This window comes from Thermobia domestica, chromosome 11, assembly GCF_964235325.1.
Source record: "Thermobia domestica chromosome 11, izTheDome1.hap1.1, whole genome shotgun sequence".
In the NCBI taxonomy this organism is placed as follows: Eukaryota; Metazoa; Arthropoda; class Insecta; order Zygentoma; family Lepismatidae; genus Thermobia; species Thermobia domestica.
In genome coordinates this window covers 58876217-58896112 of record NC_137464.1, presented here as the reverse complement: position 1 = coordinate 58896112, position 19896 = coordinate 58876217, and the positions used below count along the sequence as shown (strand labels likewise).

Below are 19896 nucleotides of genomic sequence, written 5' to 3'. Positions count from 1 at the left end.
ACCTCATTGAAGAAAGGAAATGTAAATATTTAAACAATCAAATACAAATCATATCTAATTTCACAATTGCTTTATGAATTGACATAATTGTACTACTTTTCTTAATGTACTCCTTAATGCTACCTCATGTTAAAAATATATATTTTTAATTTATTTTAGATAATTAAAAATATAGGAAAAAGTTACAAAATGGCAAAAAGATTGTTAGAATGGTACACATTCACTTACGCAACTTAAAGCTGACCTAATGTAAGCGTATGAATAATTCAATTACGTTTCTAATATCCGACAACAAGCTATCTGAAGATAAAACATACAAGAATAAAAATTTGTGCTCCACAAGCACTAAAACAAGTAGGGGTTGCAACACTACATCAGATTTGATTCATGCATTTAGTCGGTATCGAAGAAAATACACTAGTGAAACAGTTGTTACAAGACTAGATCAATCATGATAAGTCTACATAGATTCAACGTTGGCCGCCAATAAACACACAAAAACTGTACGATGTAATTATTATTTGCAAACACATTAGGTGGACTCTACCGCATGTGCAATGCGTCTATTTGCACAGGGCAGCAAGAAATTTGATATATACAAAAATAAAATGCAGGTATTTCAAAACAACACCGACAACGTTTGGGAGTGATTCCTGTCACCGAGATAAGACAAAAAGTATAGGCTAACCTGGGTGCACAAATGCCTCCTTTCGAAGTTATAGGCTGCCGAAAACATGCAAAAATGAATTTTAAAGGCCCATAGCTCCAAAACTATGGGACCTACCGTAGTCGGGTCAAGACTTCACTTAGGAACTAATATGTGCGCTATCCAAAAATACGTATTTCAGAATCCTAAAGTACTCACGAAACAATTTTTATAGAGGTAATTTGGCTACGGGAATGTAATTTGAAGTACTCTACAACTACCTCTTTAAAAATTGTTGTGGAAATATCGCCAGGTTGGTCCATACTTTTTGTCTTATCTGGTGTCAGGAATCACCTCCCAAACGTTGTCGGTGTTTTTTGAAACACCCTGTATATGAAAATTGAATATATACAAAACTGAATGAAACACGTATTATTTAAAGTACATATTTGTAATTCAAAGTTAATTTCTGACAAACATACTGCAACTTCGTACGTTATCACCGACCTTCAATTATTCTTATTAATAGCATAATATTAACAAAAATCGATGAATATTATGTATTCATGAATGCTACCATAAATATGATGGTTAAAATTGTAGCATTTGAGATGTGTTCTTTTTAGAAAAAGTGCAGCAAATAATACTACAGACGAGACATCAAATTGGCTGAGATCTTCTCTGTTGGTGGGCCACAAAGCACACAAACTGTTTGTTATCTTCAAAAGCGCTAGAGCTCCACTTGAACTATGGCGATAATATTATCATGTGGTCATCTGGCAAATCTTAGCTACTGTATCAATATTAACGATAACGAGATAAGATAAATAAGCAATAACAATGTTATGGCAAATTACACCAAAATCGAATTGTGGCAAACCGTATATATTTGTCTCACGGACTCTCCCTAATCACAAATAAGAAGTTTACGAAATTAGATGCGACAGTACGCCTTATGTTTCTGGTGCCATCTTGTGACTTTACTCCAAGAACTTCTAACAGCTAATTTGTGTTAATTTAACAAGGTTACAAATTTTAAGAATTACTATTTTCTCTCCAAATGTCGAAATTCAAAATTTATATGTATACTCTTCAGACTTCCAATTAATCGATTTTAAAAAATATGATCAAGTTAATCACTTAAACATGTTAATTTCTAACTTATTAATTATTAAATGTTTCAGATGTTAATTTCTAGCTGATAATAGTTAAAAATTTAGAACAATTGAAAAATAAATCATTACTTTCTTCTCGGAAACCATGTAAAATGGATATTCTCCAGGATGGGTGGTATCAGGACAGAAGTAGATTAATGCAGCTTCCATTTCCCAAAGTGGTACCAACTTTCCATGAAATCTGAGGTATGATCTAATCGACTGTGTAACGACGAAATCATAATCATGGAAGGTTATGATATGCACGTAGTACTCCTTTGACATAATATACACTTATTATTACCACATTTATATATATATATATATATATATATATATATATATATATATATATATATATATATATATATATATATATATATATATATATATATATATATATATATATATATATATATATATATATATATATATATATATATATATATATATATATTCTTTAAAAAAAAGTATTCTTCGTAGAACTAAAAGATACACAAGAATATAAAACATTTATAATTTTCATTGATATTTTATTCTCAATTTAATGACATTTTAATTTTCAACTTTACTTCACAACAGTAAATTTCCGTTAAGAACCGATTAATTTTTCCATGGTTAATGTCATCCATTAAATTTTACATTAACAGCCACAACTCAAGACAGGTATCTCTGCTTAATAGTGAAAACTGTACCTTTCAACATTCAATATAATCCATTAATTTTGAAGTCAATTTAAATTTTAACATTTTTAAAGAAATATAATCAATTACTTTTATTTCACCTTAACGTTTAAGTTTACTCTATTAAGTTCATATTAAAAAAAAAAATCAGATAATATAGTCGTATCAAAAATAGAAGGGCATGATTTCTGTAACAATTTTGAACAACATTATTTTAAGGGGTTTGAATTTTGACCTATAAAAGATCCCCCAAAGACACCCCCATATAGAGGTGCCTGGGGTCAACTTGAAAATTTCAAACGGCAAAGGGGTCGAGTAATATATCGTTTTAAAAGGATTTACAAGAGAAATATGGTCTTACGTCGACCCCATATAAAATGGCGAGAGTTCGTATTTCGTGTCCATAGGTAAATCCATTGCTACCCCGTGTATCTTCGAAACGACTACGAATGTGAGCAAACGCAAAAACGGCTTGAATTAACCGAAAGTGCTTGAATTTTGAGCTATAAAAGGTCCATCACAGACACCGCTAAATAGGGATCCGAGGGGTCAACTTGAAAATTACAAATGCAAAAAGAGTTGAGTAATATATCGTTGGAAAGACTTCAAGAGGATAAATATCTTGCCGAAAGTTTCAAGTCCTTATGCTGACCTCATACAAAATGGCTGGGATTCACATTTCGTGTTCATAAGCTCCGTTGCCACCCCGAGTGTCTTTGAAATGACTGTGAATATGAAAATACAAGTACGTTATTACTGTGAGAGGTTTGAATGTTTAGCTATAAAAGGTCCATTCCGGACACCTCATATAGGGGTACGTGGGGTAAAATTGAAAATTTCAAATAGCAAAGGGGGTCAAGTAATACACCGTTGGAAAGGTCTTGACAAGAGAAATATTTGGCTGAAAGTTTCAGGTCGCTATGTTGAAGTCATCCAAAATGGCTGGCTTTCACATTTCATGTCCGTAGACCGCTGCCACTCGTCTATCTGTGCAACCACTGGGAATATGAGAAAACGCCAAAATAAGTCCGTCATTATTTCAAGGGGTCAAAATTGGTGCTATAAAAGTTTCACCCTAGACTCAACAAGTAAGGGTACGGCGGTAAACTTGAACGTTTCAAATGGCAAAGGGGAGCGAGTAGTTTAAGTGGACTCGACAAAAGAATTTGCTAGGTTACCGACTTCTAAATTGGTGGTTTAATCAAATTTCGGAGTGAAGGTCTTTGATGACTCTCTATGGCTTGTGAATGTGGTTCTTCTATGCTTTTTTAAAATTATTTTTAGGCAGGGTGTAAGTATCGTAAATACTTCTGTGCAACGAGAAAATGATAAGTTATTGGGTAGAGACTTTGTTTCTGTGCTTGTTTTTCCTAGATTTTAAAACGGAGTTCCATTTTGCTGTTATACTGAATTGCCATGAGAGTAAGGTTTTAAAACATGGTTATTTGGAAAATGGGAATAAAGAGCTGCTAAAATATTATCAGAAAGAGAGATCAGTACTACCGAAGTGTAGAGAAGTGATAATTACTACAAGATAAACTTAATTTTAGACATGTAGGGCTACATAGTTTCGCTGGTTGAAAATTAAACAATCAGTATACACAGTCCCAAATTATCTTAAAATTAATTACATTGAAGTATATCAATATTTGCAGAAACATTCAAAGTACATACATAATAAAGAAAATACTGTATTATACTACTTACGTTAGTGCTCAAGATGTTCGATATGAGCTTCATTCACTTCTTGACAGTAAAATTGACGGTTACGAAATTCCATTCGTACTTGCCTAAATGTTTCCTCGGAAATATCATCATAGGCTGTTGTTATTCGACTTTTCAGGTCCTTGATAGAAGTGGGTGGCGTTTTGTAAACAGTAGATCTTATAGATTTTATAATTAATTTATGTATTTTATATATTTTAATAGAAAAACATTCATTTGGAGATAAATCGGGAGATCGTGGGGGGCATTCGATGGCCATGATGACCTATCAATCTAGGTTTTGTTTAGGTATTCTCGAACTCCCTGGTAATAATTTGCAGGACATTTGTCGTGCTGAAAAACTACAGTGTCCGTATTAAATTCAGAATCTCCGTATTGATCCATTGCATGTTCCACTAGATTAGTTATTAAAGGATCCACTATGTCCCGTAGAAGCTGCAAGTCCAGATCATCTGTTAAATTTGAATCGATACATAAAGGGTCAATTACATGGTTTCCTAAAATACCTGCCCACACATTTATTTTCTCAGGTCGTTGTCTGTGCCTTTCCCTGATAACATGCTGGTTCGAATCTCCCCCAAATCGAACATAATGTGTATTGACCATTCCGGTCAACGGAAAAGAACTTTCGTCAGTAAAACAGATTTCTTCCAAGAATTTCTCATTTCCTGCAATTTTCTGGCACATGATTTCGCAAAACTGAACTTGTCTGTCGAAATCATCATCTCCTAGCTCTTGTAAAATTTATGTGTTTTAAGAACTTTGCTAATGAGTTCCCTGGGATGTTACTTTCTTTCTTTTACCGGTCTCACTAAGATTTCTGGATTCGCAATGACGCGTTCTATAACTTCTATCACTGTGTCCTCATCTAGCTTTGGCTGTCCTCAACTAGGTCGGTTCTTAACGCTTTGTGTTTCATGAAACTTGTTCACAAGTTAGCGCACATTCTGATGACTGATACTAGTACGTTCGGGATATAATTAATTAAATCTTCTAGCTGTCGCACGATAGTTTCGCCCACATTCTTCGAAAAGAAAATGTACTTTACCTTCAACAGAACGTGCTCCTTCGATACGATTCATTATAAACGTCGTGAGAAAATCTTCAACAAATATCGAACACTCACACACAAACTCAATCAAACTAACCTCGAGAAAATGTCTTAAACAACACAGCGTTCGCTACTTCGTTTTAGTACTGATTGGAAGACTGCATTCAATTACATTCTTTTGTATGAAGATTGGATTTGACGCGAAGACAGGCAGAGTACGATAATATTACAGTTTGTGAGTACAGCAACGCATCACGCAACATTGTGTGTGTGACGTGTTGAAGTCGATAAGCAAAATAACATCCAAATCTCCAAATAGGGTAGATAATTTGATTTTTTAGTGTTTCCGTTAGCGTACTTTCTCTTGGTCTTAAGCCTGTCTCTGGCAAATGGATAACTTGCCTGGCCAATCACTTAACTGGAGGAAGAACATAGGTAGGTTGTGTTAACTCTTGCTTTGACTTGTGCGACTAGAGGCAAATCTCAGAAAGAAATGTGACCAATTAAGATGATTATGCAAAGATTGATTCAGATTAATGTAACTAACTTTAAGGTAATTTGGGACTGTGTATACAGGTTGTTTAATTTTCAATCAGCGAAACTATGTAGTCCTACATGTCGAAAACCAAGTTTATCTTGTAGTGATTACCACTTTTCTACACTCCGGTAGTACTGATCTCTCTTTCTGATATTCATATTTTCGTAGCTCTTTATTCCCATTTTTCAAATATCCATTTCCTAAAACCTTACTCTCGTAGCAATACAGCAAACGAGCCTTCGCTTAGGAAACTAGGAACACGTACAAGCACAGAAACAAAGTCTCCATCCAATAATTCATCATTTTCTCGTTTTACAAAAGTATTTACGATACTTACTCCCTGCCTAAAAATAAAAACAAAAAAGCATAGAAGAACCACATTCACAAGCCATAGAAAATCATCGAAGGCCTTCACTGGGAAATTTGATTAAACCGCCAATTTGGATATCGGCAACCTAGTAAATTCAGTACTTACCGCAATAGTTCTTTTGTAGAGCCTGTTCAAACTACTAAAACCCTTTGGCTTTTGAAATGTTCAAGTTTACCTGCGTACCTTTATTTGATCGGGGTGTGAAGTGGAACTTTTATAGAACACAATTTTGACCTCTTGAAATAATGACGGACGTGTTTTGGCGTTTTCTCATATTCGTATTCATTTCGTAGATACACGGGGTGCCAACGGACCTTATAGACACGAAATGTGAACACCGCCATTTTGGATGCAGTCAATATAGCAACTTGAAACTTTCACGTAAATTTTTTCCTGTCAAGACCTCTCAAAGAATATGCTATTCGACCCCTTTTGCCATTTGAAAGTTTCAAGTTGACATGTACCACTTTATGCTGATGTCTTTGGGGGACATTTTATAGCTCAAAATTCAAGTACTTTAAAATAATGATGGACGTGTAATTTCGTGTTTTGATATTCGCAATCGTTTCTAAGATTCATGGGGTGACAAGAAAATTTATGGACGCAAAATATGAACCCCCACGATGACCCGGATGGAGTCAACATAGGTATTTGAAACTTTCGGTAAATTATTTCTCTTGCCGAGACATTTTGAATGATATATTACTCGACCCCTCTTGCCATTTGAAATTTTCAAGTTGACTCCACGGACTCCTATATGAGGGTGTCAGAAATGGACTTTTTATAGCTCAAAATTCATGCCCTTCACAATAATAACAGACGTGTTTTTTGCGTATGCTCATATTCGTAGTCGCTTTTTATACTCGAAGTGGCAACGGATCGTATGGACACGAAATATGAACCCCCGCCATTTTGGATAGGGTTAACAGGGACTCGAAACTTTCGGCAATATATTTCTCTTGTGAAGCACTTTCCAACGATATATTACTGGGTCTCTCTTTGCGATTTTGAACTTGGCTGCACGTACACCTATTTGGGGATGTCTGGGATTTTATACCTAAAAATTTAAGCCCCTTAAAATAATGTTTTTGCGTTTTTTTCATATTCGCAGCCGTTTGGAAGATATATGGGGAGATAACGGACTCTATGAACCCACTATATATATATATATATATATATATATATATATATATATATATATATATATATATGTGTGTGTGTGTGTGTGTGTGTGTGTGTGTGTGCGTGCGTGGGTGTGTGTGTGTGTGTGTATGTGTATGTACTTACAATTTTACCTTTATGTAAGGAACGAAGGAACTCAGTGAACGGAATTAGCAGAGGAATGACTAGTTGGTGATGCTTATATTTTAGATACACATTCTTGTATTCGATGGAAAAACTAATAACATTATTAGGCGAGGTCAGCTACCGAAATAAACTAAATAGGCCCTATGCTTTACTTGCAGATTGACCAAACGGTAGCTAACATAAGTTGTAATTTGTGAACTAAAGCCAATAAAAAGAGAGAAAACATACAACTAAATGTATCGCTACATAATACACATGCTGAATAAAATTTTCTTGGAGTCGCTGTATTAAATAAACTCAATCATCTTCGTAGTTTGGTTCATAGTAACAACAGAAGATGATTATGTTCCACGAAGTAGTTATACTAACATTGTTCCGCAAGATCCCACCGTGATATATTCATGTACTGAAAACTTAATACAGCAGTTCTATAAGCCGGTACATAAAATGAGGATAATATAGTTTAGATACAACAAGTTAAAATATAGGTAACTTAACACTGTCTTCAAAATAAAATGTTCCATATACTCGTAAGCCACTACCTGTTCACAAGGTTTATGTCACCAAAATCCTTCATACCGCTCCACAATTCGACATGCTGGAGGATACATTTTGGCAATATATCTTATTTCATTATTTTATACTTGTTTCCCTTTTATTTCGTAATGAGCGAATGCCATAATGAATCCAACCTTGTAGTACAAAAGAAATAAAACGAACTAAATCAACTAATAAAAATACTTCCTTCCTCCTGAATTCAAAAATACCCAATCAAACTAAATCACAAACTATTAAAATTTAATAACAAAACTAATCGGGAAATTTTCCTAAATTTCTGCGTTGACGCAAAATATTTGATGAAAGTACAAAATGGGACTTAACTACGCTAGGACTTCAATATACAAAGTTCAAACGTTCTTGAATAAGATTTATAGATATTATGGAATACATACACTATATACATTACATACAATATATACCTATAAATATATTCTTATAATTTGAAGTCTTTTGGCATCTTGCTGTGACACCAAAAATGGTAATACAAGGATAATTTGAAATATACAATTGTTATCACTGCTAAAGTTTCCAGAGGCTATTATAAGAGAAACTTAACTATATGTTCCAAGGAATAGATTGTGTCAGTCAATATTGAGGCATTGTATAGTCTTGGTTTGAAGATCACAAGATGTGTTTCTCATCCATTTTCTTACTATTTGAAACTTGCGTCATACATTTATGTGAGATGTACGACATAAATAGACCTATTTTATATGTCGAAAAAGTTAAATATTCTTTGCTTTTTTTTCCTGTTATTTTCCTGAGATCCATCCACTTTTCCTTATCAAAAACTCTGAATAAACCACCGAGTTGCACGAAATTCGTCAGGTACTCGGAATTTATTTATTTAGACAACAACACAACAGGCTTAATGCCTAATTATAGTGTCGTATAATACATACATAGAGATATATATACATTTACCCGTACAATTAATCAATTCACTTCGAGTGTCAGGTACTCGGTAATAATCCTGTTTCTAAATACATATTCTGACATACTGAATATATCTAATACATCAGTTTTATGACTTAATTCATTGTAGGAGTCACACATTCTCCACAGCGGAGATTTACTGAGAATATTTGTTCGTGCCCTTTCACAGAAAAATATACCAGTATTCCCTGGTCTTGTTCTGCCTGTTGGAACGCTCAGATATATTTTCGTGAGTAGCTCTGGACAGTCAATTTTATTATTTAATACTTTATATAAAAATAGTAAATCAAACATCTTTCGTCGATTCGTCAACGTTAGGAAATTCAAACTCCTTGCTAAGTCCACGTAGAGAATCTGTTTGGGATAGAAAACTGTTTTCTTGTACGTAAGCATTTTTAGAAATTTAAATTGTATGTTTTCTATTGCTTGTAAGTATTTATTTACATTCGGTGTCCAAATAACGCACGCATATTCTAATCGGGACCTTACGTACAAATTATGAAGTTTAATGAATGTTGACCCGTTTCTAAACTCTTTACCCATTCTATAGATAAAACCGAGATTTCTGAATGCAGCGTTAGAGATTGCATCGATGTGATGAGAGAAGGTCAATTTTGAATCAAAAATTACTCCTAAATCTTTAACTGAATTTGGTTTACACAGAGATATGCCATTAATTATATACAGATGATTGATGGGATTTTCTTTCCTTGAGAATGATGAAGACTTGCATTTAGAGACATTCAATGAAAGTTTGTTTTTGGCACACCATTGCCCAACACCCTGTAAATCTTGATCGAGTTGTGTGCAGTCATTTATTTGGCTTATTTTAGAATATATTTTGAGATCATCAGCAAACAACAGAAAGTGAGAGTTTCTCGTTTATACTTTTTAAATTAAATGATGTCGTACTGCAGTTAATACTAAAATGTTAATTTATGAAATATGAACAACATTGTAATAGAAAACAATTTGTGTATATCTTGTCTACAAAAAATCACCTCTCTCAAGTAGAATATTCTTTTCTGGTTTCTTACAAAGATACGGATTACGATTTGACATATGCAAATGCTAATAAAACGAAATACGTATTCACGAAATATCAAGAAAATGATAAGAGTCATATTCGGGAAAAATCATCGGAACACACACACACACACACAAGTAATCTACCTGCTCTAAAATTTTGTAACAAGAATGAATCATACAACACATTATAGTTTTTAACGAAATAATTATTTCTGAAATATAAAGCATTATTAGAGCCTTTTTGATTTTTCGAGAAAAATAACTGCATTTAATTTCATTTTAATATTTTGGTACAGCGAAGAAAATGAACAAGAAAACTTTCCGGGAATCTTACTAATAGTGTTTTACGGTGTAAGATTAGTTCTAAGTATATCGAAAGGTATGCGGGCCTCTGTTTGCTGGAACGAACAGATGGACAAAATCGACTTTCTGGGCATATATAGGAATGAAACTTAATAATCTGTAGGAATATCAAGTCTGCATATTCCTTTTGCGCTTACAAGAATCTTTACTACGATTGCGCTTGAATATAAAGCTCACATATAGGTAATTACTCATTTTAGCGTTTCTCAAGGAAAAATAAATGCTATGTTGTGACGATTGGTAATGAAATATTTATTTATATAATATGAACAAAATTATCAGACATTTAAATTTAAAAAAAAATGTCCGCACTAAAGCATGTGGGATTAATTTCCCGGTTGTTTGTTTATTGAAGTTCAGCGACAATTTTAACCCTTAAGGGATCCGGGTTTTTTGGGGTATTTTTTAGACTTTCAGTCAAGCAGCTACTGCATCGTCACTATTTATCCTAGGATCATGTTTCATACCTCATTCTCTTCAGAATGGAGATGGCTTCCAAATAGTATCACTTTCATGCTAATACCATATACCAGGAGAGGGAAAAGTGATGTCAAAGGGAAAATTTCGGGGGGGGGGGGAATTTCTTTTCACACTTTGGGCCCCTCTGGAACAGCCCTGTATGAAGGTGGAGATCTCAAGAAAATCTGATAAATAGTACTTGGTATACTGAATGCGTGTGCCAAATTTCAAGTTTCTATCTTGAATAGTAAGGACGGGAGAAACTTTATCAAGAATCCCCACAATGCCCCAAATTACCGCAAAACATCATGATCTCAGGTAAAAAATTTCCTGAGACATCTCTATTTACCCTAGGACTATAATCCGCCAATCATTCTCTTCAGAATAGAACTGCCTTTTAGGCGGTACCATTCACATGTCTCCATCATGTATCTAAGGCGGAAAAATTCAAAAGAAAAGAATTTTTTGGTAAAAATATCCCTTTTTTCAACTTTTTGCCCCTCTGGATCCTCCCTGTTTTAACACAAAAATCTGAAAAAAATCTGGTAAATACTACTCAGTGAACTGAATGTTTGTGCAAAAATAAGCCCGCCAAAAAATAATGAACATAGGCTTAATAGAAGGAAAAATATATTTTAGAATTATGACGTCATCACCTCTTATGTCTCGACACAGGAAGGTGTGAAACCATATGTAAGGTCTTCTACAATGCCTCGGGACTTAAAAAACAAACAAAAAAAAAAAAAAAACGGACGAAAAAGCTCAAATAGGAGAGTTATAACGCAGTGTACCATGAAACACCCGTATGGTACAAATTGTACCATCGGATCTCCATTAAAGAACGAAGCTATATGAGAAGTGGGCATAACCACCGTAAAGGGTTCAAATTTCAATGGTGTTCATCGGGAAACAAACCTTGACCACGTGTGGAGAGGCATGCGTGCTAGCCATTACATCGGCGGCGAGTGGTCGTCAAAAGTTAATTATCACTTCTCGATCTTTTCTATTAAAATGGCTTATTTTGTCGAGTTCTTTAACAAACATAACAAAATTGTTAGATCTGTTTTCGAGAAAATACCTTTTTTTTAATTTTCTCCTTCTAATAAACTATCCTCATTTTTGAGGTGGGGAAACAATTTGATTCCTTCCCCTGAAAGATCTTATGAAAACTTTAAGTTTAAAGTTTAGTTTGGATACGTTTAACATTAAGGCTCCTAGATGTTTTTATATGTATCGGTACAAACAGGCACACATTCAGAAATTATCTTTTTAACATGAAGGGCTCGTTAAATGTATAATTCCATTGAAATCTTGATATTTTTTCTTGTAGTCATAGGACATCTTTCTATCGTCACTGGAATGCAAAATTATGATAGATTAAAGGAAGGAATACATCATTAATGTATTGAAAAACTTCAATTATTGACAGAAAATTAATAAGGATTATCATTAGTCTTCGATTGTGTTCAGTTTTTAAAGTTCTTGCAATATTGTGTACTCTTTCTTTTAAAATGAAAGTTGATGAATTACCCTTAATCTTTGAGACATTTTTCTTTTCGTAGAATGAAAATATTAATTACAAAGTAATTATTAGTGACGCAATCTCCGTGAACATTTGTCAAGGATGCGCTCACTCATCAAGTATTAAAATTAATCCTTTCTATTTTTTTCTTTGCTTGAGTTAAGGTACTATACTGAATATTGAACTCATTAACTATGATATTTATGAAATCCTCACAGATAATATTTAATTCCTCACAATTGCATCAAATCATGATCTAATGCAAAATGTTGCACATTCACTTTATCCTCTTCACCTTAAATAAATCTCAGATAAATCAAATCACTAATCACTTTAAGACGGATTTAATTCCTGTCAAAAGATTGAAATGAGAACTCTTGAACGGAGAGTGAAAATAATTAAGTGTTTAAAGTTCTTAATATAAAGACAAGTCACAATTGTGGATATAAGGATTAAGAACTTAAATTTTCTGAGACTATTCCTTGTATCAAATGTAATAATTAATATTCATGTTAATCGGGTCATCATAAAGCAAAAAGTTTCTCCTTTCTTTATATTAATAATGGAAGAAAAAAAAAGTTGCATAATAGAGGTAATGTCCAGAACTCTTCAAGGTTACATTAATATTTCCGCTTTGATGCAGAATACTCAAATTTGAATCAAATTTTACATTAAGTTGTAACCCATTTTTCATACATCCTTAGTACTGAAACCCACACAAGCAAGTATAAAATATTAATTATGTAAAACATTTTAAAATTATTACAATTAAGTGCTATATACCGGGTGTCCATAAATGTTTACCTTAATAACAAGAGAGTGCAACTCTTAATTGGATACATTAAATGAAATATGGTTATAAGCCTACCACATATGCTTCTACTCATTAAATTTTGAACCATACATAAACATTTAATACAGTTAATACACTTCAACATATGTACCCCTAGCAACATGCAAAATATCAAGTCTGTATTTAATCTCTTGCCACACATTCTGCAACATGTCTGGTTTGATCGTGTCAATGGCATTTCTGGTGCGTTGTTGCAAGGTCACAATATCAGGAACACAATACGCTGTTTTGTGCACAATATATTCCACATACCCCCAAAGAAAGACATCTAAGAAGATTTGGTTTCTGCAAGCCACAAAACACTTTAAGCTTTCTGCTGAGGGGAAGCCACTTTTACGACTTAGCTCACACAGTTCTCCTTGTGGTGAAAGTGTTGAATGTGACACAACTATAAACAAACTTCATGGGTTCCCAAGTAGAGCAGTAATTAAAAAAAAAGAAAACAACGTTAGAATCAAAAATATAATTGTTATATAATCCTGAAATCGGTGTAAACATTTATAGACACGGATACAAGATATACTGCATAATTATTTTAGAAACAATGTTTTAAGTAATTTACCGTTAAACGAAACTCAAGAAAAATTATAATTATGCAAGTAAATAAATCACACAAGGAAGAATCCTGTCCCTCAAATTAAACTAAAGAAAGAGAAAATCCCCAACCCTGGAGACTTAACTCCTTTCAGAGACCTCATGCTTTCACGTGAAGTCTGAAAAAAAAAACGACTCTTTCAAGAAAACCCAGTGTCTGCTTAAAAGTAAATTAATCATGGTTTTTACTAAGGTTAGTTCTCTCAGTTTTGACGAAAAGAAACACAAAATGGTTGATGCGCAATAGTTTACAACTGTCTTATTCTTATTGTTATAAATCTATATATGAAAATACTTATGTTTTATCCTAGCATCCATCTTCCCCAAGTTGTTGGGCGTAATCGCCCCAAATACATAAGTGATTATCTCACTTGGTAGCATGTGCCTCCTTTAAATAAAATCAACCTATGCTTGCCTGCACCACAATTTTGTACTTTCGATAAAAAAATGCTTTTGTCTAGTTTATCATCCCACTATCATTCATTAGTGCTAAGGGAGACGGAGATGATAGTAGTGAATGAAATAGTGGAATGAAGTAAGTGGAGTAAAGGAGAAAAAATCGAAAATACCAACGCACTCGATTTTTGTCCACCACAAGGCCCAGTATCGAACCATGGACTCTATGGACCGAAGGTGAATGGTCTAACACTGCTGCCCTAAAAGAGAATGTATTCTTCATTATGACAAATAATTATTTTAAATTGTTGTTCATACTAAGTTCTCCTTTATAGTAAGGAATTATTATGGTATTATTGAAGTTCGATTTCCTTTTTTTTAATGAAAAATTATGCCTCTTGCCATCTTATGAGTGCATTAAAATCCTTAAAACTCACTTATGTACACCCCTGTTCTTTCGATAATTGAGTTTTGTCGGTGCCCAAAGTGTAAACACTGAAAATGATTTCGAATATAACCAGGCTTTCTTCCAGAAAATTTTGCACGCAGGAGACTTTCAAAATGTGAGGGTCCTACGAGTGTTTCAGGTAACACATTATCTGCTGATAAATCACAAAAATCAATGAAACAAAAATGAAATCGGATAAGGTTAGAAGTTGCATCAAATGAAACGATATAGTACCGGGGAATGGCCTTAAAAGAATTCACAATAAAATGGTTGTCAATTCGTAAACGGTGTCACGTATGAAACACCTTTCTTTACCAAGTTTTTGTTTCCTCATATTATCCTTTTAGGGCTACGTTATAATTTAACATTTTTAAATGCTGTCCCGGTACCTAGAATAAAATATCCTTTTGGACAAGCAGAGAACTCTATTTTATGCTTCTTTTGGTATTTTCCTATCTCACAGTTTATTTCAAAATTTTGTCTTTAGCCGTTTGGGATTTATATCCACCGAGCGACTTATCTAAATGTTCAAGAACTCAAAAGTAAATATTGAGCCATTCTTAAAGAGTGTTCTAAACGAATTTTTTTTACCTTCATGAGTTATTTACTTTTGCGTGATTTTTAAATCACATTAAAAAAATAAATATTCTGTTATTAAAAAATCTTCGGTAACCCTCCAGAATTCTACGAGAGGTCTTTTATAAGGAAACAGAGGGCTCCATTCGATGTCCTACTGATATTTTTCTACCAAACGATTTGATTCATTCTTATATCTATAACCGTTTGTGACTTATAAGTACTTGAGGTTTAATCTGAAAATCTGGTACGTTTTTAAATGTTAATGATCCATGTTAAGTAATAATAATGAATATTTGTTTAAATATAACAGTGCTCGCAGTACTCCTTACGTTATGTTTCATATTAATTTTACAGTGTTAATAAGATAAAGCTTTTGGCAAAGATTTGTTATAATGTTACAAAAATATCTCACTTACGGGAAGAAAATGTTATAAGTAGAAACCATAATTACTATATTCATTACGTATCAGTAATCTTCGCGATCTCTTTACTGATCCCATAAATTTTTTATACATATAATTATATACTACAGAATTTGCACAGTTCTAAGGTTTTTTTTTTTTTTTTACAATGTACTGCAATATATTTTTCTTTTAATTAAATTTGTAGGTTTGAAGATGCGGACATTAGAATTGATGTACAAAATGTTTTGTATGGCGACCTTCCATATACGTACCACGTACGACCATGTGGGCAGAAAGGTGAATATATTCATCTTACTCCCAACTTCGTCTTGGGACAACATGACATTTTGCAGAGGACTGGAAATCCTGGTAAGTATATTTCATTCATGTTATGGTTTATTAATAGAATGAATATTAGCAAGAGGATATTATTGTGTATATATTAGAGAGGATATATATTAAAATATGCGCATATAATACAGATTAACTATTAGTTCGTTCTTTTTAAAGAGTACATAAACTGAGGGTGAAGTTTTCTACAATCGGTGGTGCAAACCATGCAACATAGCAGGGCTACCAGACGAAGGGTTCTCGCAACCAATAGATGAAGCTCATATAGCTTATTACTTAAATACTTAATTAAATTATTATTTATTTATTATTCTATGCGAAACCGATCGTCAATATACAAAGATTATTAGAATTTTAATATTGGCAAATATTTATTTACAACTGATACAAAATAGGTATATGTTGCAACGGTTTAGAGTCCTCCAATCTAGTCATCAATATTATATATAACTCGTTGTTGGCGATGTGAAAGTCTTGCTTCAGTTAACGTAAACCTGTACGTGTTGTATACCTGTATACCTCTTGATAGCTCTGATGGATGGACCTGTCTACTTCCTGAAGAATGTCTTGAAAAGTTCTGAAACGAATGTCACGAAGAAGTTTCTTCATCTTAGGTATCAAGTGAAGGTCACAAGGACGTTATTTCGGTAGTATGTGAATAGTTAGCATTTTTCAGTCCCGTCGATCGAAGAAATCAGTCACACCTTGCGCTGTATTCGCCGAGCGTAGTCCATCATAATGATGGGTGGGTTCTGCGAAAAACATCACTGCTTTCTTCCGAGGGGTGGTCGAAAGTTATGTTCCAGAAAGCAACAAAAATACTGTGCATTGACTGTCTGATGTGAGGGAAGCGTATGCGTTAGGATTACACCATCCCAGTCGTACATGTCGTGGGTGCGAGTAGTCGTACCGTATCCATACAATATTTTCCGTCAACTCATGTGGAATCCGCTGTGATCTAATTTTTGCCCTGCCATGGTGTTTCTTCATATTATGTGGAGCAGTCGTATGCGTTAATCCTGTCTCTTGGTCCAGCTCACGAATTGCATGATGTCAATCAGTGTGCAGTAACGCGGTAAATATATTCACGTCTTTTTCACAAGACATGGGGACAACTAGGTCGTTGCATGTCTTACACATTTTGAGGTCACTTCTTGAAGGCTCGTAGCCACCTTGCTACTGTTCTGTAAGTCAATGCTAGCTTCTTGAATATTTTGAAGACCTCTCGTGCTCTAATACATTCAATTTTCATCCAACTCTATTGTTCTTGTCTCAAAAACATCATAAATACAATTACCTTGCCTTACACCGCCCGTGTACATGTGTGCGTGTAACATAGATCGCCCACTACACGAAGCTCTTTTCTTCTCGTTTACTTCACTTGTGTGTGGCGTCCGAAGGAAGAGTCCATTTGCATGTGGTAAGGTAGGCATGTAACTAACATTTGGTACGAGAGACATTATTTGATTCCGTTGGGTTAGCGTCTCTAAATCAGTGTTGCAAATATTAAAGTAACACACCTTCTTATCTTTCCTGTAATGATCATCAAAACTTCATATGTAACATATTTTCGTTGGAGTCTCAAGATCTAGTAGTCTGAGTGTTTTAATAGTGTTTCTCGTTCATAGTTCCTAGAAGGAGACGACTAGCCATTATTATATTAATGGATCCAGAGAATAGGAGACCTTGCAGAATAAATCGAGAGCTATATACGAATATTTAAATTAATCCAAAAAGGTCCTCTGTTATGATTACTGGAAAGAGGATCTAGTTTCAATTGCTACTTCTTCAAAATAACTGGCTGATTATGCCCTACAAACGGCTCACTGCGCCGGGGCCAACTCAGTGATTTAGGGGTCTTCAAATACTCTTCTGCACCGAGGGTTCGAAGAGATTGTGAGGTTTCTGAGAATTCAACAGCGTCATCTTCTCTTATCTAATTTAACTTGAAATATGTGTATAAGCTTGTAGGTAAAGTTGAAATAGTCTTCAGTTTATAAGGTAACGGACTTAACTCACGTAAGATATTGAAGAGCAAGAGTTCGTTTGAGGTTAGATTAAGCTAGGTTTCAAGACAATGATTTCACTGAAACAAACATCAAACATCTTGTTTTTGTGCAGCAATGTGATTCAAAAATGATGGAATAGAAACACATCACAGTGTGACCCGTTAAAAGTGACTGAAAATTCGTTTTTATACGTAACTCAATGTGTTGACAAATAGTATATGCGAAAATATAAATTTATTTTACTGAAGTTACCTACATGATCCCAGACTAGTTTGGAACGCCAGATTGGATCAAGCCTAGTACTTTGAAGAAATTGAAATGCATGAACTTGGTGAATATTTTTAGCAATTTTGATGTCCTTCTTGGTTCTTCTGAACTCAATAATGGCTGTCCATCGGTATCTGTAATATTCAAAATCAAATTGGCAAGTAGTAGCTTGTAAAACCAACACTTTGATTAAAAAGTGATTTAGAATATTGTGTGCAGTTTCAGTACAAGATCCTACAAACCCAACTATTTTGATTATACTTAATATTCTCTTGTGACCTTGTGGATAGCGTACCCGCCTTTGGCGCACGGGATTCGGGTTCGACTCAAAGGTTAAACTCAAATCCAAACCTATCTCTTTCAATCAATAGCTTTATTTTAAGTGTAGTACCCAGATTCTCAATAATAAATGTAGTACATTGTACTAATTGTATACGAGAACGGCAACACATTTGTACAAGTAAGCAAATTACAGCCTTATTAATTAAATTTAAAATACTTTCAGTTCGTTGGCGAAGACGAAATATATGCTACTAAATGGAGATTTTTAAATTAAGTCATATCAAGTTTTCTTGGCACATGCTTATTTGGGGCAATACCGACACCCGAAGGACATTTGCACTACTACAAGATTATAACGATTTGTTAAAGAAACGAATTATAGCTCACGATTAAGTATGCTATTTCAACTACTTGACAGATACAATAAATGTTACACAAAAGTAATATGTGGCTAATGAACCACAATTGAAATGAACGATGAAGAAGTGTCAGTCTTCCCCAACTCTATGGGGAAGACCGACAGGTTGTTGGGATAATACCGACATCAACATTAAAACCTTACGTACTATGATAATGTCACTAATAATTCCACAACGCACATTACTGTTCTTAAAGTAGTTCAGGTGCTTTAAACAAACATGGGAATCTATAAGTTTAGGAATGTAGAATACCTTAATTTACAGTTACAGAAAATATTAAATAATGTCACTGAGTTACAAACAAGGGAAAGAAATAATGACAATATTTGTTCAGTTACAAGAAATATATGAAACAAGAATTTCTTTTAAAAATAATATGCTAAATGTGAGCTAGTGCAGAAAGAACAAAAATTCTGTACTTTATTGTTAATTTATGTAAAAAGAATTTGTTAATTTATGTTAATCATGTTTTATCAAAAGTATGGATGTAGATTCAAATATTAGTGTTAGCTTCATATACAGAAAAGAGCAAACATTATACTCATATTTGTCTGAGATGTCACACTGTGGACACACAAAGAACGGATTGTCTGGATGAAGAACATAGTTCTCGTTAAACCACTGAAAATATTTTGTACATGGAACTCAATCAGCGGAATTGTTTTGCGGTAAAACTAACTGTTTTTGCCGTAAAAACGCAGAAAGTACAATAAGTTTCTTTTTGAGTTTTCTCATTTTTGTTACTGTGTTTTGCAACATTTTTATGTGTCACTACCTTATGATTTTTCTATTTTACTATTTTTCTCTGCAGATGTTAAACGTTTGGCACTATTGCCTTTCGCTTTACGGTACCACATCTTATTTTCTTGGATGAACCCACACCCGCCTAATATAACTAACTTTTCTTCTAGTGCGTGTTCGTCTTCTTCCGGAAATGTTGTATGTTCAC

General features: G+C 33.8%; 1 protein-coding gene across 1 annotated transcript in view; it reads left to right on the top strand.

The window, feature by feature from the left end:
* The window catches only part of LOC145664093 (calcium-activated chloride channel regulator 1-like), a 103363-nt gene that overhangs the window by 18753 nt on the left and 64714 nt on the right, over nucleotides 1-19896 (top strand). Inside the window, exon 3 of the mRNA XM_081730442.1 lies at nucleotides 15825-15988. Coding sequence (XP_081586568.1) covers nucleotides 15825-15988 — 164 coding nt within the window. The remainder of the gene's footprint in view (nucleotides 1-15824; nucleotides 15989-19896) is intronic.